This window comes from Schistosoma mansoni, chromosome 4 (genome assembly GCF_000237925.1).
Source record: "Schistosoma mansoni strain Puerto Rico chromosome 4, complete genome".
Classification (NCBI taxonomy): domain Eukaryota; kingdom Metazoa; phylum Platyhelminthes; class Trematoda; order Strigeidida; family Schistosomatidae; genus Schistosoma; species Schistosoma mansoni.
In genome coordinates this window covers 22,024,136-22,048,186 of record NC_031498.1, presented here as the reverse complement: position 1 = coordinate 22,048,186, position 24,051 = coordinate 22,024,136, and the positions used below count along the sequence as shown (strand labels likewise).

The 24,051-nt window shown below is 37.0% G+C and overlaps 2 protein-coding genes across 2 annotated transcripts in view; one reads left to right on the top strand and one right to left on the bottom strand.

The window, feature by feature from the left end:
• Nucleotides 1-1,771, bottom strand: part of Smp_041960 (hypothetical protein) — a gene marked incomplete at both ends in the record, with an annotated part of 7,608 nt that extends 5,837 nt beyond the window's left edge. Inside the window, one exon of the mRNA XM_018797208.1 lies at nt 1,666-1,771. Within this exon, the coding sequence (XP_018652273.1) occupies nt 1,666-1,771 (106 nt within the window). The remainder of the gene's footprint in view (nt 1-1,665) is intronic.
• A 14,425-nt stretch (nt 1,772-16,196) lies between these two features.
• Smp_144960 (hypothetical protein) overlaps nt 16,197-24,051 on the top strand; it is a 46,132-nt gene continuing 38,277 nt past the window's right edge. Inside the window, 1 exon segment of the mRNA XM_018797207.1 lies at nt 16,197-16,448. Coding sequence (XP_018652272.1) covers nt 16,251-16,448 — 198 coding nt within the window. The 5' untranslated portion in view covers nt 16,197-16,250.

Genomic DNA, 24,051 nt, shown 5'->3' with positions numbered 1-24,051 from the left:
GCTCTTCTGGAATTTCTCAGTCTCCTAAATTGTTTTCCTTTCTGCGATCTTAACCACACTTTAGTGTTACTTGCTTCATCAGCAGGTTGCTCACTTCATTTCTTTAGAGCATTCAAATGTCATCAAAACTTTCTTGTTATTATTCTTTTCAAATTGTTATCGTTTTTGACCTTATCAAATTAGTATTCATATGTAACATATTTTTACAAACAGAATTCCCATAGAACAAAACTCATTCATTCATAGATTCACTCACGTTTTATTGATATCTATCATAGAAATAGACTATTTACGAACACTGTTTGTACAAGAACTTCGTTTTAATTATTCTCACTCATCGTACTCTGTATACTCGTCTAGATGTGAACCGTTACAGTTTTATTAAGAGAATTGCACAGTTATGATGACCGTATATATTTCAAACTTGAATCGTTATAAAACAATACATGAATAAGTTCATATTCATATATTCAAAGAAATATATAGGGCTTATTACATTATCAGTATGGGGTCATGGATATTGTCTAGTTTTAGTTGAGATCGTAAATAAATCAATGTTAGACCAACATTTGAAAATGCGAATGCACTGAACGGCCGTTTCGCCTTAGTATGGGACCCCTCGGAAGTGTGCATCCACGATTCAGCACATGGTATTCGGAACCAGGATATTTGGTCTCGTGAGCGAACGCCAAATCTCTGGACGACTGAGACAGTATCTATTTGGCTTTAATTGAGTTATTTCGGGGATTTCTAGATAATACAATAACTCAAATACTTCTAATTATCAAATTTATATACTGATTAAATGGTGTGAAAGTATTATTAGAATATTATAATCATTAATTCTATCGTGTATAGAATCAAATGACCTAGTTGTTGAAGAATCTCAGTAAGACAAGATAATCCTACAATATTTCTAGTTTTCAATAATTTCCATTTAACGTCAATTTATGGGGAAAATTGATATCAATGATAAAGTTGAAAATATACCTCCCTAATAAGTTAATCAATACGAAACCTGGATCAGAGACACAGTGTAGATCATCTACAACTAACTTACATCAAAGTGTTAAATGATATTAGATCGTTGAATCAGGTGGCTATATTACAATTTGCTTGATATAATTTAAATAGCATTAATGATTGGACAGCAAGATATTAGTTGATAATCAGTAATCGATCAGTGTTAACCACATCCAAATGTTGTTGTAAACATTCAGTAAACAATTATAAGGAATTTATACGAGTATTTCTTCTCAGTATTAGAACGAATAGCTTGACAAAATTTGGGCGCCGAGTATAAAGATGTCATTACATGTGAAAATTATATTTGAATTAATCTCAGCTATTGAAATTGAAATAATTCCAACGTTTCATCCAGCAAACTTATCTGGACTTCTTCAGGATAATATCAAAATTAAAATCATTGAAGAAATACATAGTGTTTAACCATCAAATCAAACTTTTACTGTGCTTGATTTAATTTTAAAGTTGATGATTCTGATCATTATCCTGAAGAAGTCCAGACAAGTTTGCTGGACGAAACGTCAGAATCTCTTGGATTTCAATCGCTGATATTATTTCAAACATAATTTTTACACATAAGGAATATTAATATACAAGATATTTGACAAAGTAAATACAAGTTATAATATTTACACTTACCATGATTTATGAATGCATCAAAATATTGTAATAATTTAGCATTTTGTAGTAATAAATAAACTTCTAATTCCCCAAGATTTTGAAGTAAATTCCGTTTGTTGTCCATGTTCTTTTTTTCCCAGTTCACCTCTGTTACCTTCCTTTTTATCTGATAACTTTTATATTGCCAAAAAAATTAAACCGTAGATGACCTATTTACCTATCCAACGATAGTTCTTGTTATCAGTTTTCTTAATCCCCCCCTACTTACATACAGTTCTTCTCTATTCATCCCATGAATAAATCAAGATATTTTTTTCATTGAATCTAACCTATTTATTTCTCTCTTGAAATGGGATTTTCAAGTGGATACATTTATTTCCTGTCTTCTTACCTCATTATCTACTTATCTATCTGATATGTATTGATGATGTAATCATTTAATGTGTTAAAAGTGATTGTCAATATTATATTTCTCATATTACATTCATTTTATGTATTGAAGATAAGAAGGAGGGCGTTACACAACTGCTGAAAATAGAATACATGTCACAATTATCAACACTTAGGAATTAAATAAAATGCAGTTAGAGATGAGAACCGAATTTTAATAAGTCGTTCCTCAAGTGGTATGAAATTATAAAATGTTGACTCTTTTTATCTTTCTCTCTATCTCCCCCTTTCTGTCAGTTGGTTAGACGACATAATAAGTAAGATTTCAATTTGATCAAATGAGAATATTTTTTAAATAATCTTTTAAAAAACTCTACCCTCTCCCCCCCCGCACCGAATAGTCTATTATATAGTATAAAAGCCTATTTTTATAGTATTAAAGTTTTTTTCGAAAATTAAATGAGATTCAATTTGAACGTTAGAATCTAAAATATTCAATGATGATCAATTTACAGTTTCTTTTTTTTTGAGACTAGAAGTTCCTGGGTTTGATTTCTATTAGGGTCGTGGATATGTATTAGAGAGGAATCCCATACTAGGATGAAATAGCTATCCAGTAATTCCTGGTTTTCAGTAGTAGCTCAAATGAGACGAATAGAAACTACCAATTTATAGATTTCATTAACTCGAAATTAGCTTGTATCATAGACAGATATCAAATGGGAAAAAACAATGGAGTGTAAAGTGGTTGTTTCATTTCAATTTCAGAAGGGGTTTTGTGGAGAATTTAATATTTTCATAGTTGAACTCATTTGAAGCTAGACCACCACAGAAAACCTGGAAGAACTGGACGGCCGTTTCGTCCTATTATGGGACTCCTCAGCAGTGCGTACCCACGATCCCGCACTCACGAGATTCGAACCCAGGACCTACCAGTCTCGCGACAGAGCACTTAACCGATTTGTAAGTTCTTACAAGTACTCATCAAGAAATGCAAGACATGGAAACGATGAATAAAACACACTATGCGTGAACCAGTAAGTTGAAAGAAAGTATTTTATATACCCAGGTTTACTTAATTCATAATCAAGCGCGACTATAACGATTTCTTATCGTTATTATGTCTTATTTCCGATATGGAATGTCCTTTAATTGTAATAAGATTACTTACAAGTTATTACATCAATTCATAAATATCTATATCATACCAGTAGAAAAATCAAGCTTTCCATGATTAAACTATGTCAGATCAATATCAAAGATTATGAGATAGCTATCAAAAGGATCTCCAATAAATAAACTTGCTACTGAATGATCTAGAAACTACTCACTTATGGACATTTTTTTCTACTAATCTTACAATTTATAATCAGTTTAAATGGTTGTTAGCGAGAAACATTGAAAAGAAATCATTCAACTCAGGACACACTTTTTATATGTATATTGATCCAACAATTGATTCATGATATTTCTGTAGTGTTTTACCTGTAAGTTTTTTTATTTAATTTCTCATTAGCTGTTACTATTTCTTTTACTATAAGTAAATTACAGTAGATTAAACATAAATCTGCCATTTAGGTTTGACGATAACTAAACTGAGCTATATTGGTTGGAATAAGGGTTTCAGTCGGTCCTACCATGTCAGGTAGCAACTTAAGATCCAAGAGACAAGTCATACTGCTAACTTTAGATGGGATGTGATAACAATAAGAATAGACGATATTCGTACGTTAGTGATATTCGATCACAGATGTCTACTAAGCATTGTGTGTGTATTTCGGGACCATGAAGTAAGTAATACTTAGGATAGGAGTAAGGTACTAATTAAAGATGAAAAATTGATTCGTGTGGTAGTAAATCTTCACTAACTGAGGTTATTGGAACATGTGCTATGTATCCCTAACTACCACCTACCTCGAAAAGCGTTATTTGTTGCAAGAGTAGGTTGGGAAAAAGTTAGATCAACCAAATTAAAATGCGACACCAATCTACTAAGTCACTGAAAATGGAGCTAAGTCATGTTAAAAGGTATAGGCCATCTGGCTGGGATCCACATGATTATAGTAACCGAGACCCTAAATCATATGGCTCGAAATCGTTTTCAATGGTGACGGCACACTAACTCTTTACCTTCCTTTAGACACTAGTTTTCTAAATTCCATATAACTTTATATACTTCACTAGTTTATATTTTCTCAAATTGTATCTGCGGTGCCTAATCTTTTCTATCAACATGAGTATTTTTACCACCTCTACTCCTCTAGGATTTGCCCTAGAAATCTAACCTCAGTATGCCTATTGAGTAAAACAACTAGCTTAGCTAGTTTAGCTAGCTTTTTAGCTAGATTAGCTAGAGGTTGCATCGAAACTTAATCAAGAGGATTCGGTTGGTGTTACATGACTAGACAAATGTAACATAGGCTACTAGTCGATGATCAATCAAATGTAAATATCTCACTCTTATAATAGGTCAGTCGGGGTCCAAATAGTCCATTGGCAAAGTTTCGGACAATAAAAGTAGTTAACGAGTATTCGAAGTTCATAGGGAGTATCAACTTATTAGTCCCAGCTAACACGAAACCTATATCCAGGGCTTTTATTCGACTGTCTGAAAAGATCTAAAGGATTTCACTTACATTAGCTTGATGTTTAGTATTAGCCTGTATTGAAAATAAACTTCAAATTGGACGATTCTTCACAAACCCCACAGCTAAGTTAATTCCATATAATTTAGTTCCCTTTTATGAATTTAAATTAGGTGAGAATAAGAATGGAAGCAGAACAAAATATATTCATCATGTAACTTCTGCTTGTTAGAATTGAGAGATAACATCATATTATGTGGTCACAGATTGTGACTGTAGATAGTTTTCATGATCGAAATTAATTTTGTAATCCTGTGTCAACCCACAATTGTATGATTAAGGTCTTTTGAAAATAAATTTTAAAAAAATGAAAAGATAAAACTATCTGTATTTAGACAATTGGTAAGATGGATTGCGTAATCACTGTAAGAATTTATAAAGATTTTTACAATGTTTATGAATTGGATGAGTAGCGATTATGTAATGGACGTATAAGCATTTGCTAAGTGGTTGATATAACACTTAGTTAATCAAAGGTATGATAATACATGGAAAAAAGTGACTGAAAAACTTGATTTTTCAAGGCTGTTACTAAACTGTTTTCACCTGGAGGCTGACCTAACTATATGTAATGGTAACCATTTTGGAAAAACACAGTAGAATAGCATTCTTCTGCTAATTAACTATTTCATACGACTTGGAAACATCAAAGACATACCGTCTGTGGAATTAAATGTCGGGTAACAGCAATGTTAAGAACTGCTGTGTCTTTTGTCTTGTGATTGAGCGATCGGTCGATTTCATCAACGCAAACAAACTTTACCAAAACTTGTAACGAAATGTAAATGTCGAGGCAATCCAACCAAGATGCCCATATATCAAAAGAGACTTACCAATTCTTGTCGCTAACATCAACAATGTAAAAATATGAGCCTTTGCCAATAGACACGAAAAATCTCGAACAAGTTACTGGATAACTGGACTCAGTCGTTTAGTGAATCACACCTGGACGTTCGAAGCTATATGGACTGCACTGTGATGTTAACTTCTATCTTCTTGTGCTTTTTATCCTTGGGTCATGTCCAGACGGTCTACAGAAATCCGTTCTTTATGCTGGCGATTCTTGGGATTTAGCACCTCCTGAAATGCTGGAGTCATTGCTTCTTTAATTCCCTTCTACTTGTTCTTCATAATGATTTTCTCTTCTACTACATTTTTTAAGATCTGGGACTTTTTTCGAAGGCTATCTTCAACTCCTTGAGTTAATTAGCAATTTGAGGGAAACCTGTGTTAAACCTTTGTAGTGTTGTTCACCAAGCTACACAACGCCTGCTTAGCTTCTGTTTTAGTTTGATTGTCACCTGATGATAACCTGAAGGTATATCATCTCATCTTCGTGCTCTTATATTTTCAATAGACCTTGTGACTGTTTTATGGATGCAAGTGTACTCGATCCGTTACTCTATAGTGCCGTCCGGTAAAAACCGATTAGTTTTATGTTTGGCTATGTGGGGGAGCATGTCCTTCTTCACAACGAGGATACAACATCACCTCTCCCTAGGCTAGTCTTCTCTATTTTTTCTTGCTTCTGATGCCGTTTGACTTGCCCTACAGGTTCTCCACAGTGTCCGGCAATTCTATTCATGTATACTGACTGTTGGTTGTTAGAACGAACATCAACCTCGTAGCTCTTGAAGAACAGTGGCTTTCACCACGAGACATCTTAACTCTTCTAAATAAAGAATCTCCAACCCTCAAGCCAGGGTATGAATGGTCTGGATAAGTTTTTGTGGTTAGCGCTCTTGAGGAGAGATTATTTTTTATGAGACAAAGCTTCTGACTCTAAACCTAACCCTTTCCTCTTGCACGGGTTTGGAACTGGCAGTAACCTCTGAAGGTTTTCAGGTGGAATTAACATTCAGCAATCTAGATAGCAAAACATTTTTATGATTAGGCGTGGTGCTTTTTCTACTACAACTTGTGTACCACATAAAAACTACTTACTAAGGCCGAGTCACCGTTGTGGGTATATATTTAACAGTAATTGAAGGGCGTTTAAAAGGACAGCATTACATTTCCTCTCTGAGTTGACCTTTTTATGTTCTGACGAAAACGCTGTTCTACTGTGACTAGAGATTCTAATTGACACCACGTACTATATTGCCAGTCTGACCAATGACCCTTTGCTTTACAATTGCAAACTATCCAATGAACAACAGCGAAACTTCACCGCTTATTAATTCTAGAGTTCCTCCTAGTCAAGTGGCCAATCAGAAGACACATATAGGGAGTAGATTAGTTACCCATTGTTATTAATTTGATCATAACCGAAATCACATGCATCAATACACTTAAAATGCCTGGCTACACGAAACGTTTAGTAAGAAGTCACACCCCGATAACAACCAAATTATAAGTGATGGAGGGCGGAGAGAACAATATATGATTGATCAGCAATAATTGAAGGATAGAAGAATGTGTAATAACATGAGGTGGGGTCACTGAAAGCTTACAGTAAAGATAATACAGAAATACAATAATAAATTTTTCTACTAACTGTACAATAAAGATATTAACGATAATCCGAAAGACGACTAGGAAAGTTCCAAATACCCCACTACTTATTCGGCGATAACAACTTTTATGGTTTTGATAGTTTACTACGTGTCAACACTATCATTCTTACTACAAATTAATCAATTTCAGTTAAAATACAAAATGATTTGTTATATCCCGAGGAGAATAATGAAAGGTAACTATTGGGATCTATCTATGGACTAATATTATACGTATATTCTTATTGTATAACTGCTGCGCAACTAGATTGTGTATATTCATATTCCTTTTATTATAAGCCGTATTTTGATCTATAGACTATTAATATACAACTTACTATTCTTAATTTATGCCCACTTTCGGGCTTGATCTTGCACAAATGTTATTTTCTGTTCTATGGTATGGTGTGGTCTGTTTGATTTGTGTATAAACCCAGTTTGTGTGAAATATAGGATTCATATCGTGGAGGGTAAGATTGGTGTAATGGACTTGAAAGGCAGGGAAAAGGACCGATCGGGACCCTAGGCTGGTCGTATGAGTTCGCTTGTCTAAATTTGACGATCGTATTTTCGCGGTGGTCGTAAAGCTAAGGACATAACAGGATTGTCGTGTTTTGCAAAGTTTTTAGCACTTATATTCTTTCTCAGTACGACAATTGTCCTGGCTACTGCATTTTTGGACTCGTTGATGAATGGTCCTTGTTTGCTTCTTAAATGGAATTTATGGTTGTCAGTTCTTGCCTTTGCATGTTTTTTTCAAGTCATTTTAAAACCTTTGAATAATAACTGGGCAGTATAAGAAGAGAAATGTCAACCTCCAGGATGTCGTTACCCTGTAGACGATAGTATGCGCTGGGATAAACACGAAGTCTGGTATTACGAATTTTGCACTAATCCAACTCCTGAGGCCTTTAAAAATTGTCGAAGACCTTGATGTTTGTGGTTGTGTCGTTGATGCTACTCGGATCTAATGAGTTTGTTATCAATAGCATTTTCACAGGGAATGTAGCTAGGGGGCTACTGATAAACGAGACCTTACTGGCTCCCGTTGAAATGAGTCAGATAACAGTGGCATTATCTATACAAACGTTGACGTAGAATCTCTAAGCAGTTGCAGTCAAGAAGAATCTAGCAAATGCAGTAGTAAGGCTGAGTCTGCTTTAAGCAGGAAAAGTAGTTAAAACTAGTGTAACTGTAAATAATTCCCCCAAAATTAGTAGCTTTGTAAGTGTTCGACATCGGATGCTGACCACACTAGTTTAAGTGGACTCGTTTAGCTGAAGGCGCTCGGTCATGTATCCGTACCAGGTCACATCACAGCACGACGTGGGAAACATCTCTTACGATCATTAGCCAGATTAGATCAGTCATTTCTCGATATATTGATAATCCATCAAATATATCTTCCAACCTCCCTGCTTCTGACTTCTGATTTTAACTGGATGGGCGCGATTCGATTATAGAAGGTGTTACTGGTAAAGAGTTGTCAAACTACAATACTGGTGGTATCTTCAGTGGTGAGACCGACGTGATCTGGTACACCAAACTATAAACTGAGTCTGTTCCTTTTTGGAACTCCATAAATCATTGTTTTGCTTTATTTGATTTTAATATATTGTGGTATCTTTTTTCGAGTCTTCGGACATACTTGAATTATTAATTTTTTCGTTCATTATAATACTTGATTTTTTACTATGACGGGACAGACACCTAAATTACTTAAGTTAAAGACTATCCCCCCACCCTCGATTCACTTAATGCCGTTTTGGCAGAACAATACCGAAGCCTGGTTCTGCTACGCAGAAGTTGAATTTTACGGGCACGGCACTACGGACTCACGCTCACATTTCCTCGCGGTTGTTAAGGCACTACCACGCGAATTTAACAGGTACGTAACACATAGTATGTTTACTAGTGATGTTTCGGAACCTTACGAAACTCTTAAACGATCGATTCTAAAACGCGGATATCTAACCGACCGAAAAAGGTTAGACCAACTCCTTAATAACATCGACTCGCAACATGGTTCTGCGACAGATATGTTGTTTAGGATGAGAGAGGTGATAGGTCAAAGAACTTTCGATGAAGGCCTATTCAAACAACTTTTCTTGTCTAAACTTCCTGAACAGGTGCAAGTAGTTCTCGTCTCGTTTTAAAACAACGCCGTTGACGAACTGGCTGCATCTGCTGACCGCATCTTAGAAATAACGAAATCTACTAATGCCGAGGTCCTTTCAGTCAACGAAAAACCTCAAACGACATCGAATGACAAAACGGAACTATGTCATACACTGACAAGCTATCTCCGGTGTCGTAATGACCGTAGATGGTCAGAACCCCTCGAAGAAGTGTTTCAAATAGGCGATCTGTCTCTAGACCACGAGAGACAGATAACCCCGACTGGTGCTGGTATCATAACCAGTATGGCAAGTCTTCTAGAAATTTCAGGAAACCCTGCAATTATCCGACTTCAAAATCGACTGACACGAATAAGAACTCGGGAAACTTCCCAGACGGCACGCGTTAACGGCAACCATAGCTGGCGAACACAGCCGTCTTTTATACGTCGCAGATGTGACAACGAAAGTTCGCTACCTCATCGACACTGGCGCAGAAGTTAGCGTTCCTCCCGCAAATTCCAAAGACAGATTTCACGAGTCTGTTTTAAGCTTACAAGCGGCGAATGGAAAACCGATTGCTACGTATGGTAAAAGGTACGTTTACCTTAACGTGGGTTTACGCAAACCCATTCACTGGATCTTCGTTGTTGCAGATGTTTCTATGCCGATCGTTGGTATGGACCTCCAAAAACATTACAATCTGCTCATCCATACGCGCAAACGAAGGCTAGTAGACGGAAACACTGAGTTATCTGTTTGCGTAACCTATTTTCCCGGTTGCGAATCATCCCCAGCCACAAATAGGCACACAATAAGCCCATTTTATCAACCATTACTCGATAAGTACTCTGGGATATACCAAACGCAACCAAAATTGCCCTGTGTAACCAGCAATGTCACACATCACATCACGACTACAGGACCACCTGTATCCTCGAAAGCGTGCCGACTGGTTCCCGAAAAGCTGTGGTTGGTCAAAAACGAGTTTGGCCACATGATAGAGTTAGGAATCATTCGACCGTCAAATAGCTCATGGTCATCTCCCTTGCATATGGTCTTTAAAAAGGACAGCAAAGATTGGCGTCCAACTGGTGATTATCGGCGTCTGAATGCGAAAACCATTCTCGATCGTTACCCGTTGCCCCGCATTCACGATTTGACAGCTACCTTGAAAGGTACAACTGTCTTTTCGAAAATCGACTTAGTTAAAGCTTACAACCAAATCCCCGTGGCTACTGACGATATTCCAAAAACGACCATCACAACTCTCTTCGGACTCTACGAATTTTCGCGAATGCCTTTCGACCTCAGAAATGCTGCTCAAACCTTCCAAAGGTTCATAGATGACGTTTTCCGAGGTCTCAACTTCGTACATGCATATGTCTATGACTGTCTGATAGCAAGTCCAGACAGAGAATCACATCTCCAGCATCTGGACATTGTTTTTGAACGACTTCAAAGGCATGGCATTACCGTAAACATTCAGAAATGCCAAGTCGGAACCGACTCCTTAGACTTCCTAGGACACTATTGATGCTCAAGGCATCCGACCTCTGGGAAGCAAAGTGACGGCCATTCCGGATAACCGAGAATCGACCACCATCAAAGGATTGCGCGCATTTGACGGGTTAGTAAGTTTCTATAGACGGTTCATACCTAAATGCCCGTCCATTATGAATCCGTTAACCAACCAACTCCGTGTAAATGCGAAATCAATTAATCTAGACGACACCGCGCGAAAAGTATTCTCCTTAATTAAGGGACTTATTGCAAAGGCAACCATGCTTGCACATCAGGACACTCAAGCGCCCATTAGTATCGCGGTAGACGCATCGCTGAATCGAGGTACAGCACGTTCGGTAGGGAACTCCTAGCTATGTACTATGCTGTACGGCATTTACAACATTCTACCGAAGGAAGAGAATTCACACTTTTTACCGATCATAAACTTCTTACCTTCTCTTTAAGTTCCTCTTCAGACAAGTACTCACCATGAGAGTCTCGACAACTCGACTACATTTCGCAGTTTACTTCAGATATACAACACATTTCTGGAGTAAACAATGTAGTTGCGAACGCCTTGTCTCGTATAAGTTCCTTGACAGTTTCCAAGGAATCGGCCTACTAGAACTCGTCCAGCTTCAAAAAGAAGACACTGATCTTCAACATGAGTTATCCTCAACAACTCTAAAACTGCGTATTAAACAGATGGGAACAGGTAAAGAAACCTTGCTATGTGACACGTTTACAGGTAGGGATCGCCCAATAGTACCAAAACATTATCCACGCAACGTCTTAAGTGCGTTGCACAAACCTTCTCATCCAGGCCTTCGTGCATCCATCAAGCTCATAGCCGAACGGTCTTGCTGGCCTGGCATGAATAAAGACGTGAGGGAGTGGGCACGCTCCTGTGTAAGCTGCCAGAAATCTAAGGTCATAAGACACAACAAATGCCCCTTAGGCTCTTTCAAAACCCCTGATGCTCGTTTCGACCATGTTCATCTGGATTTGGTAGGACACTTACCAGGTTCAAATGCATACTCATGTCTCTTAACCTGCGAAGACCGTTTCACTCGATGGCCAGAAGCAGTACCGATTAAGGACATTACTGCTGAAACTGTGGCTCTGGCTTTCGTGAACGATGGGTTGCAAATTTCGGCTGCCCTTCCACGATCACTACAGACCGTGGACGTCAGTTCGAATCTGGACTTTTCCGTTGTCTGACCTCACTATTAGGAATCACGCGTTTCCGAATGACCGCCTACCACCCACAAGCAAACGGGTTGGTAGAACGTTTTCACTGACAACTTAAAGCTTCTCTATCAGCTACAAACGTTTCACAGTGGACAGACGCTCTTCCACTCGTCTTGCTAGGTATACGCAATGTAGTGAAGGCTAACATTGGATACACTGCATCTCAACTTGTTTATAGAACGACGCTCCGACTTCCAGGAGAATTCGTGGATCCTTCATCTTCTTCATTGAACATGGATCTAAACTCTCACACGAGCAAGCTTACAAACGCAATGCATTCAGTTGAACTTGCTTACACTCGACCGCAATCAACTGATGTTTTCGTTCAACCTGACTTACGACATGGTACACATATCTTCGTTCGTCGAGACTCACATCGACGACCTCTCGAATCAGCATACGAAGGACCCTTCAACATGAACCTAGTCGATAAGAACAGCACTAACGATATCATCAGTATCGATCGCTTCAAAGGGCGTACTTAGAAGGAAATCCTATCTACATCGATTTTCTTTCGGTACAATCGGACGACTCGGCTCCCACACTTGTAGTACCCCATCCGAGAGCCGACACGCACGTTGATACTTCGTCAACGTCTGAAAATAAACCTAAGACAACGCGTTCTAGAAGAGGAGTAAGATTTCCAGAATATTTAAACGACTATTGCACGTAGGACACAAACTGAAGGAATCAGGAATTTTTGTCCGGAGTAAATGTTTTCTACCGACCATATGAAAAAGCTAGAAGCTGGAAAAAGTTAAAACTAAGATGAAAAAGTCCTCAGAATTGTACATTTTCAAATTTCTAGGTCTTGGAGGAAAACCATGTTGAAGCTAGTCTGATTCCAGTATGAAGCCATTTATTTGGTCTGTGGATCTGTTACACAAAACACCAATAATTGTCTGACAAGTTTTCAGTGCTAGGAGTACAAATATACTCAGTCAAGTAGAATTTATTCGCTGTCATAGGAATTTCGCTGGCCCGGTCTATATATAATAGGGAACGGGTTACTGGAGACTTTACATTGGTAAGGGTCGAAAGAAGTCAGAAGGTTAGCTGAGGAGTAGCTTTATTCATTAGGTATAATACGTCCTTTACTGTTAACAAACAAATATCCTGTGAAGGTGAAACGCGAGAATTATTTATTTGCCTCTCGCAATACAGTTGAAAGTTATGCTATTTGGTGTAGCCTAGTCAGAAATGCGAAGCAAAAAGGCTTTACTAGACAAACTCAACACTTGCTTCCCTAGTAGTCGATATTTTATTTCAAAAGACTCTGGTGCACCTTGTGTGGATTGAAAAATCTAAGGACAGAGTTAATAAAAACAATATATTTGTGATATACCAACGAGTAGGATATTTTAAAACCTAATATTACTGTTCATTGGGATATCACAAATATATTACTCTTTATTATTAACAGTCTACTCAGTGCTCGATTTATTTCAAACCTTGATAATGACTCCTAAGGACAGAGTTGTCTGAAAAGTCTTTCGAACAAAAATTATTTACCATGGCTAATACATATGCCTTGGTACAACGTATGAAGAAGCAACTATATATAACGCTAGCCAGGATTATAATGTCTGGCAGCAGAAGGTCGAGAAGAATGAGGAGAAAAGAATGGGAACAGAAAGCAACTGGTATGGAAGTTCAGCAACAATGAAGTCCGAGACGATTGACTGATATTTGCAAAAGGAACAGTCAAACTGGAGATAATTGATCGACATTTTGCAAGTTAAGGATTCACTGTATGGTTCTCAAACTTCACCAAGATGTTCTGTAATTTTGTGTTCAAATACATTTGATTGTCCCAACTTGTGTTCTCGTTCCCCAAACAACAATTAGTATAGGTACATAGAGTGTCCGAACAATGTGGGAGACCAGTAAGACCAATAAAGCAGCTGCGGAAGTGAGGAGATATAGCTTGACGAATCTCGGAGTCAATGAAATCGATTGGACGGAGGCTAGAGAGCAAAAGTTAGGTATGGGAGAGATGCTGCTGTACTCCTGTCACGAAGACGAAAATACTGAACACACTAGGGAGTTGCTGTCCAAAGAAGCACTAATGCACTCGTAGGATAGTAATCTCATGGATCCAGAATCATTAAAGCATCATTCAAAACAAAGGAGGGGATTACAATGAATGTTACACAATGTTGTGCACTCACCAATGGTAGCAACGACGACATTAAAGATCAGTTCTACTCGAGGCTGCAATTAATCATATATAAATGCCCAAGAAAGGAACTCACCATCATTATAGGAGATTTGAATGCTAAAGTCGGAGTGGACAACACAGGACTTGAATATATAATGGGACGACATAGACTGGGAAAGAGGAATGAAATGGGGAGAGATTTGCAAATCTATGTGCATTCAAGAAATTGGTAATAGGTAGCACAATATTTCAACACAAACGCATACACAAAGACGTTTAACTTCCAGATCAAAAGGCTGGATTCGTAACGATTGGTCATGCACAGACTAAGTCGTGACACTACGGATCATCGTTGAACAATTGATTGAATGGAACTAGTCATTGTATATCAAATTCTTTGGCCATGAGAACGCATCATGGAACTAAAATTAACTGTCGACCAATACCAACGTCAGAATCTTCAATACGGACGTCAAGACAGTTCTACTGTACAGGGCTGAAACTTAGAGAACTGCCACAACCGTTATTAAAATGTACCAGTATTTATAAACAGTTGCCTACACAATATAGAAAGTGTTTGTTGACTGGATATCATCAGCGACAGTCTACTGTGGGAGAGAACAAACCGGGTTCCATCTGAAGAGGAAAAAGTGATGGATATGAATGGAACATGCATAGTGAAAATCATGAGACTGTATCGTGAGGCAAACCTTGACTTGGAATCCAGAAGGGAAAAGGAGAAAAGGAAGACCAATGAACACACTACATCGAGAATTGCAAGCAGACATGAAAAGAATGAATAGCGATTAGAAATATCTGGTGAGCATTACAAGGAACATTGTTCGAATGACAATTCTGGTGAGAGGCGTCTGCTCCTCCACAGAGGGTAACAGGCGTAGATAAGGAATTAGGTCTCCTTTCATCATAGGCTTTGTTGTATGGAGAGCGATTAAAAATAAAGGTGATAGTTTTGAGCTTCACAATTATATACAGAAATGATGTGAATAGTATAAAATTTCGTGGTTGCCAGTAAATGCTCTAAAGCTTGTGAAGTTGCATATTGGTCATCAAGGTATAGATAAACACTCAGTGAACAATACTGAGCTACCTGCTGTCCAGGCAAACACCGGTCTAGGAGCTTTAAGCCGCGCAGATGGCAAAGCAGTTTACATTTTGTGTAAAGCGTTTGTTTCTTCGAAACTTAAGTATTGTCTAAAAGTAGCCAGACTGACTACACTAAACCTGTCATTTTTGTCATATAGGAGGGCTAGATGTATCTTGATTTCGGCCTCTTAATTAATTAATAAAGGTTCTACAGCCGATAGTCCTTGGACATTCTTGCCTTCCGGGACAGAGAACTCACGAGGACACTACAGGAAGGTTCACTAGCCCAGAACAAACTACTGGTCAGCTGGCCACTAACTTTCCCATTTACTCATCAATAAATAGAACTACGCACCTTAAATAATAGTTAAAGCTCTATCTGTCCACACGGTGCAAAGCAGTAGGATCAAGTGAATAACCATATCGTTAGGACCAACACAGTCCGCTCAGATCCTATCCCTCCCAAACTGAAACAGAAACTAGATACTGGACTATCGATCAAGTCAAGGATGGACAAAAAATCTTTGATACATGAAATTTTTTATGATATGCCGATCGTAAGCTAGAAGAATGTTATGAACTGAACTTAACTCTTATTTTTTGAATGAATCAGTACATTATTTGTTGTCGTGTGGCGCTTCATTAGGTTGGGATGGAGCTTCGTAGTTTTACATATGTGCTGAATATGTGATAACATTGTACTTAGTACCTTAGTAGCTACGTCTTTTGTCAGCAGCCCAAATTAAGGCGAAAATGCACCTCACCGAAGAGGATGAAAACAACATCCAGATAATAAACGAGTTCAAAGTGACATGGTTTACTTTATTATCTCGTGTTGATGCTGGTAATTTTGTTCATACAAAAGTATATAATTATTCTAGCCCCAACGGTAGACGAAATTGTCCTAACATCATTGAATCGTCTAGCGAATCTGATGATGTGCCGAAAGAGTGGGGACCCATCGAAAAGTATTGTTTTTGACATGGCTCTCAATTTATGTGTGTTCGAAACCTTATTTCAATGGAACTTTGTATTTACTGGAGCTGATCTTGAGGCTTACAAGGTGAGGGAGCTCCAGTTTTACGATTCTCTTATTGGAAGCAATGGAGACCTCTATTTATCTCATGAAGCTGTAAGTTCTCGATATTTCATACCGATTCATGCAATATTATTTGTTTATGTTTGCATAATCTTACATATGTCATAAAATTCCTTGAACCAATAATATGTCGTCTTAACTTCGGGTTTTATAAATCATCGTTTGCGTTTGTTTACTGCTTTGAGTTCTAATGATAGGAATAACGCTACCGTGAGTTCTCTAAAGTAGTGTATGATTATCTGTGGGTAAACGCCCATAAATCCTGAAAGAAGTCTACGTTACGAGTTTATACTAAAAGATCCCGTTCTCAACGAAATAATTTCCTCTCTCTACAGAAGCTAGTGGTGTGGCAGTAACTTTTATAACTAAGTGAACTCAAAATTCCAATTCACCAAATAATAGAACAGTTTATAAATACAATTAACTTTTCACTGTAAGTAACCAGTCAGTCTACCCAGTTAAGCTATTACACTACTCTGCTTTGGGATTTAGTATGGTTTGGACCGTAGTGAGCGTCCTAAATACTAGTATGCTTAGGCTAGTATGATCACTTATTTATATTTTTGTCACACGAGTCTAAATTAAGAGAATTTCAATAGCCTTTGGTACCTTACTTCAAACGTCCAAGTTGAACTAATTCTGATTCTAAAGATCAGTGGTTCATGCACTTTGATAAATATAAATTATAACTGTATGTAAACATTATTCAGATACACTACATTGGAGGGAATCCGATGCTCATTCATACTTAGAAAATCTGTAAATATACTACTTTTGGTTTCTTGCAACAAAACTTGTTGCTCGCTGTAATGACTAGTCGACGAAACAAATGATGAAGAGGTGCTTGAATTCACTTTTAGTGTGAGAATGTTTCGGTTTTACCGTAGTTCGAAATTTAAACAACCTTAGTTAAGTATACGCTCACACTAATATCAGGTTTACTCCTGTTTAACACGTTTACAATAACCGGTCACTTTTTAAGTTGATATAAAGTGTGTTGCGTAGAATCAAGTGGAAATATTAACTCCAAAATTTTACTTTTATATATATCAATTTATTTAGCTAGGAGATCAGTGCTTTTGTTCCCTAGAATATATACCCATGGAGATCAATTGTTAGCAGATTCTAATTCAGTCACTTTAGTGTTTTATCAAATCATATTGCTCATGACAATAATTTTTTGTGCTTGTTTACATACTGTTACCACAATTAGTTTTCCACCACTGTAAATCTAATAACAGATTTTTCGATTCCAAGGATCAGGAATTTTTGCAATTTAAATGACAAGCATGCAAAAAGACTATACTGAGAGGTCACTGGAAATCATATCTCTCGGTGTATACTTTTGCACAAATGACCGTAACATTTGATTCAAAAAGAAACTACCGAGTGATAGCTATAAATAATATCCTCCTAGATGCACCTTGTACAATTTATCATTCATAACAACCAAAGACTGCAGTTTATAAATCTAAGTAATCAACACATTATTACATCCAAGTATATTCATACGAAACCTATTTATTTCTTGGAAACACTTGACCTAGATAAGAAAGTAATAACAACCCATTAATTTTGTAAAAATTAGAAATATTCTTTCTTTTCATTGTTCACACATGTCTCATAATTGTTTCAGGACACATTCAAGTATACAATCAATATAAACAATAACAATAATAAGTGAATTATAATTTTAATCTATGAGAAACTTAATGAATTGTTTTCTTTCCTAGTTCAAATGGAAGAACCAATTAAAATTACCAATAAGTTTCTTAATTACCTTCAGTTTTAGTACATACGAAATTTCACCGGTTTACTTAAGTTTCTCCATCATCTTTACTGAATTGATTTCTGTTTAAATATCGAGTTTTATGTATACACATGCACACGTAATATTACACATACAAGCGACCACTTCAAACTCACCTCTCCACTTAGATATCTATATTGGAAACAATATTATTGTATTCATTAGGTTTACACTTCAGTATTAGCTAATCAACTCTCTGCTAATTCAAAGTGCATTTACGTACACTTACGTTTAAAAAGATTAATTTTAAGCTTCATTTTTTTAAGAAAAATTTGGCGATTGTTTTCAGTGAACTAAGTCAATTCAATTATGATTGTAGCCAGTATTCTTGCCGTTATTGTTGTACAAGCAACTTGTATTTTAATTGGAAAGATATGATAGGCCGTCTTAATTGCGTTTTTTATTCACTTTTGCGTATAGATTATTAGCCTAATAATGATTAAAGTATTAAACTCTCTACCATCAGTTTGCGAGTTTGAGTTTGGCTCCTCGTACTTCTGTTTAGACAGCCTAGTGATATCACTAACCGTAGGATGCAGGCATGTTCGGGATGCGATTCTCCCCTTCGAAGAGCGAAATATTACTTCAGGACTGGGTTGCATCAGCACCTGAACTAATGATAGGAAGTGAAGTAGTGTTGACCGCTTCACTTATCTTGGGAGTCTCATCAGCCCTTGTGGTCTAGTGTGTGGCGAAATCTCAGCATGGATACAGAGGGCTCGTCTAGCTTTCGCCGACCTGCGTCATTTATGGCGTAGGCGAGATACCCGTCTAGCAACCAAAGGACGAGTTTACTGTGCAGCAGTTCGTTCCATCCTACTTTATGGCAGTGAAACATGGCCGGTAAGAGTAGAGGATATTCGTAGGCTGCTAGCATTCGATCATTGGTGTCTTCGAAGCATTGCTCGTATATCCTGGGATCACCGGGTAAGTAATGTTAGAAAACGGGTACTAGGTAAGGATGGCAAATCGATTGATGAAGTAGTGAAACTTCATCAGTTGTGATGGCTTGGACACGTGTTACGTATGCCCAACCACCGACTACCCCGACGTGCAATGTTCCATGGTGTAGGAGTAGGTTGGAAGAAAGCTAGGGCGGCCAGACCAAGGCTTGGCACAAATCCATGAAGTCACTGACAATTGGACTGAGCCATGTTGGTAGGTGTAGACTATCTGGTTGGGATTCGCGAGATGATAGCAACCGATGGTTAGAAACCTTGAATGACATGGCTCAAAATCGTTTGCAATGGCGAAGGTGCATCCACTCCTCGTGTTCTGTCAAATTCTAATCTTCCGAATTCTTCATGTCTCTGTCTTTTTTCTGTTTCCAAATTTATTTCATTGGATTATACTCCTTTAATAGCATCTTCAAACCCTAATCGTTCACATAATGCTTATACTCTTACTACTTCTACCATTATGGGATTTGAATCGACAACTGCATCTGTGTGCTAATGTGGTATGGCAACTCGAACTGATGTACGTACGTGCGTACGAAGTTCTACGTTGTGACTGACTGAGGATAAAGATAAGTTTGACGGATTACACACACTCGTAGTTGATGTGTGACTTATATTAAGCTATTTATTTTCGTTACTAATCGGTGAAGAGTATTTGCAACTTTCCCTGAGCAAATTGTTCTCATCGTGTTTTCTTAATTGAAATGATTCTGTTAGTACAATGCAGCTTTACTCGTATTCTGATTACGAGTACACGTGTACACGCGTTATAATAAATTAATAAAAAAGGAGTTTCTCATAATTTGTTGGGTAAACTAGGTACTACTGTATATCTTTGGATAGAGGCTATCTTGTGTAGTGTCTGTACACTAAAATTCAGAAATGCTTACTGCTTTAACTGGGACGTTCCCACTTTTAGATTTTAAGAATACGGTTTGAACTTATAAAAATGTACAAGTTACTTATGAGTATTAAGCTAGAATAAAACTATTTTAAAACTAAAATGTCTTACTCACAGTGATTAACTGAGTTAGTGGCATGAAGATGAGGTTTGGTTATGAGCTAGTCTTCCTCGAGGGCTTTTAAAGGTTTGGAGGCAGTTATCATTTCCCAACTACCCAAATCGTGGAAAAATATTTCTTAATAAGGGATCTGAAAAGGAAACTGGATTAGTACGGATCTTAGCGACCTGGGAGGGTGACCACAGAGCTCAACGGACACGTACCCGATGTCTGTCACACGCGATCTTTTTATGGGACGTCCTTAATGTATTATCGCCGTACATCAAACAGCCTTACGACCGGAGACTGAAATCAATGGGGTAAGGTGAACTGTGACATTTTTGCGGTTGACACCTTCTAACCTCCTTTCCGTATGAGAAGGCAGCTTTGTTTGCAAATGTCGGTTATTTAAGAAAAAAACCTTACTGCTGTCACACTCTTGTACAGTCATCAGTACGACTCCACTCTCGGACCTTAAGTTGCTGCCTTCAGCCCTACCGTCCTCTAAACGACTTATCTGATATGATAAGACCTAAACGAACGAATGTTCCAGCTAATGTACCTCGATTGAATCATTACAACATGCAAGCCCGTCCATCACGTCAGGTAGCAGTTACGGTCGGGAATACTTGATGTAGTACTAGTAATGGTATCATAATAATTAAAAAGAGATAGAACTAATTCATTTATAAAGTTACGATTCCGTAATATTCCGATCGTAACAACACAGAAACCATTCCATAATGCCTATACACCATGTTGAAAGGCCTAGATAGTAACATAAAATAGGCGGAAAATTAAACAAAGTGTAATGTACAATGGTAGGATGAAAACATCAGAAAAACTGTAAGTTCAGAGACTGACAAATAGTTAAATGCGGCCGTAATAAAGTTAAGAACATCCATCGAAAGGCACCATGTACAGGAAAAAGCCAAATATTCCAGACTGGTTAGGAATGTAATTGTGAACTTGGGATTTATTAGGTATACTTTTGTGCGTCTATCAGAAAGTTCATTTTTGATCATTTTTCCTACATCTTACTGCAAGAACTTGTTTCAAGAAATCCTAATGGTTTAATAGTAACGTGTTTTACCGCAAAACGTTTTCCAAAAACTGTCACTAAATATATAAAAGGAAGTTCTCTGTTGACTTCCAACTACCTGACGTCAAGTGTATCGAGTCATTTAGTTCTTAAATCGCATTGGGATCTTAACTGATAAATTTTTATCATTATCAAGGACTAAACAACATAATATTGTTGATTAATAAAGAGATAAATTAATGTAAAGTGGTTCTCCTGTTTCACTTAAAAAAGAAGTGCATTTTCTAGGAATCAGGGTTTAGTTTTCGAAATATATGACCAATCTTCGTCATATCTCACTAAGTTTGTTTTTAATTCTCCTCAGTCTGCAGGAATTTATCATAGAATATTGAAATATAAACTTATCTGGAATCCAATTAAGCTTTTTAAGATACCATCAACTTACTTAACGTCATTGGTTTAAAAAACAACCACGTGTTTTCCCCACTAAACTCCACTTTTTCCCGTCTAAATTAATACAAGTGGTAAACTGTATTCTTTGGCTAACAATGAATTTTGCATGCAAGTTATAAGAAATTAGATTTCTACCTTTCCGTTATCTGATAATTACATATCACCCATCTCCTAATCAAAATCGATACAAAATCTATCTGGAGATTTTTTCTTGTGGCTATGTTACGATCCTTCATATCTGTTGGGGATATTCAGTCTCAAACTACAACGTACAGTGATCAAACCAATATAAATTGGGTGTGTGACTGTAATTTGTGGACGACCTTAAGGTGATGCTTAAGTGACCTTAGGAATATCCACCTACTTACTAGGGTTAAATGAGGGTTTTAAATTAGTGTAATGAACTGATATTAGAATTTACAGTTGGACGTTAAGGCTAGGAATTAGAGTTAAGTTCTTCATCACGAACTGACATTAGCTATAATGCCGAAATGCTATTTAGCCATATGGACCGATGAATCTCGCGCCAAAATCCATGATGTGTTATTTTACATAGGATTGGTTTTTCCATAAATTATGGTCTCTCCCAATCAGGCTAAAATTCTATTACAGTAAATTATTCAGTGTAAGTACTATACACAGAATTCCAATACATTCTTACGATATTTTGAGTTGATGAAAATCACTCAGTTTAAAAGGTTCTGGTCGTTTTTGATTGATATATGATCGACAAATTTAATGTATTTTGATTGATTACACTGGGTCAACATAAAATAGCTTCACCTGCAAAACTTTTTTTTTTACTTTAATTACCGGTGCAGAGAAAAGAAGTAGTCTCATTCACGCTATTGAAGTCGAAGTAGAGTAATTACTATCACAGCCCACGGAAGTATCAATATCGACTCAGATGCGTATCCTTCCTACACGCTTTTCCAACCAGATATACGAGTGGAAAGACTGAGAAATGTGAGAGGCTTTAATTGGCAAAACCGAATGATTATGTACACAAATAACCGTTATTTTTCATGCATTCGTCTAAATTAAACCAGGACTTTCAGGTTGAGACCTTAATTAGGCGTTCCGCGACAGCATAACGCGTCTGTGATTTACTGGCTATTTCTTAACCCTAAGACGGGATGTAAGCTGTTTATCTCTTTCACAGGTACATCATGTCTAAAATCCCCCAGCCCATCAGACTACAATAAAATTCTATCACTTATTCTATTTCAAACGATTCACGCTTCTCAACCATGTCAAACTGTGATATCAATTATGAAAACCACCATTAAGAGGTATTCGCCTCAATTTTAACTTTGTCAGTTCTATAGGTCACGACATTACCTCTTAGTAATCCTAAGTGTTCATCTCAAAACACGTTACTCTATAAGTCATGAATTATTATCCGATCAAATGGTTTATAGAGAACTGTCTAATTTTTAGTCAATAATCATGAAATGAAATCATTCTAAGCGAATCAGTAATCGACACGTAAAGAAGGCTTTCTCAAAAATTAGTATGCTTTGCACAGTTATTTAGGCTAAACCGTCTAAACAACTTGGTTTAGAGTTTTTTGTTTTTGTGAACTTCATGAGAAAGTACGTTCGCAACATTGAGCAAGCTTTTCCCCTCGTAAGATTATAACCTTTGTCTTTCAGCGTCACACTTAAAGATGTTACTGATTAATACACCAGTTAATAAACAGTTGGACAGTCTGAATAAATAGCCCCATTGTGTTATCAGTGACGTTCTCTACTGTAGTACCTTATAACGTGTTATGTCCTCATGTAACTTTCATGTTCAAGTTTTAATATACATCATTTTTAAGTCGTATTAGCAATTATAAAGGTGTAGATCCTTCAATTTGATTTTATCGAAATATCTTATGTTATCCATTGTGGTGTTACTTCAATGAGTCTAGTAACTTCAGTGCACTGGAAACTGAAAAGCAATTCTGCTTGCCACTCTATGGTTAGTGAAAGTATTCACAGTTGATTTTTAATTCATAAAAGTGATATTTAAAAGATTTTCAATGTATTTTATTTAAAAAAAGTCCTCAAGGAATTACATCATTTGATGAGCATGAACATGCGTTCACTTTTGACTAGGTTCAAGATAGATCTGTAATTCCATTAAATGATTATCTCACTGTAAGGCTTAAAAATGTCAAGTTTGATCGTAGAGGTGTTGTCGACTTTTTTCTTATACTAAAACAGATCAGTTATCGATTGATTTATACTTTTTCATGGTTCGTCAACTGATATCAGTTGCAAAGACGAAAACTATTTCCGAACATTGAACTAATATACAAAAACCACCCAATTTTTTTTTCACATTAAATTCAACTGAATATATATATATATATATATATGGC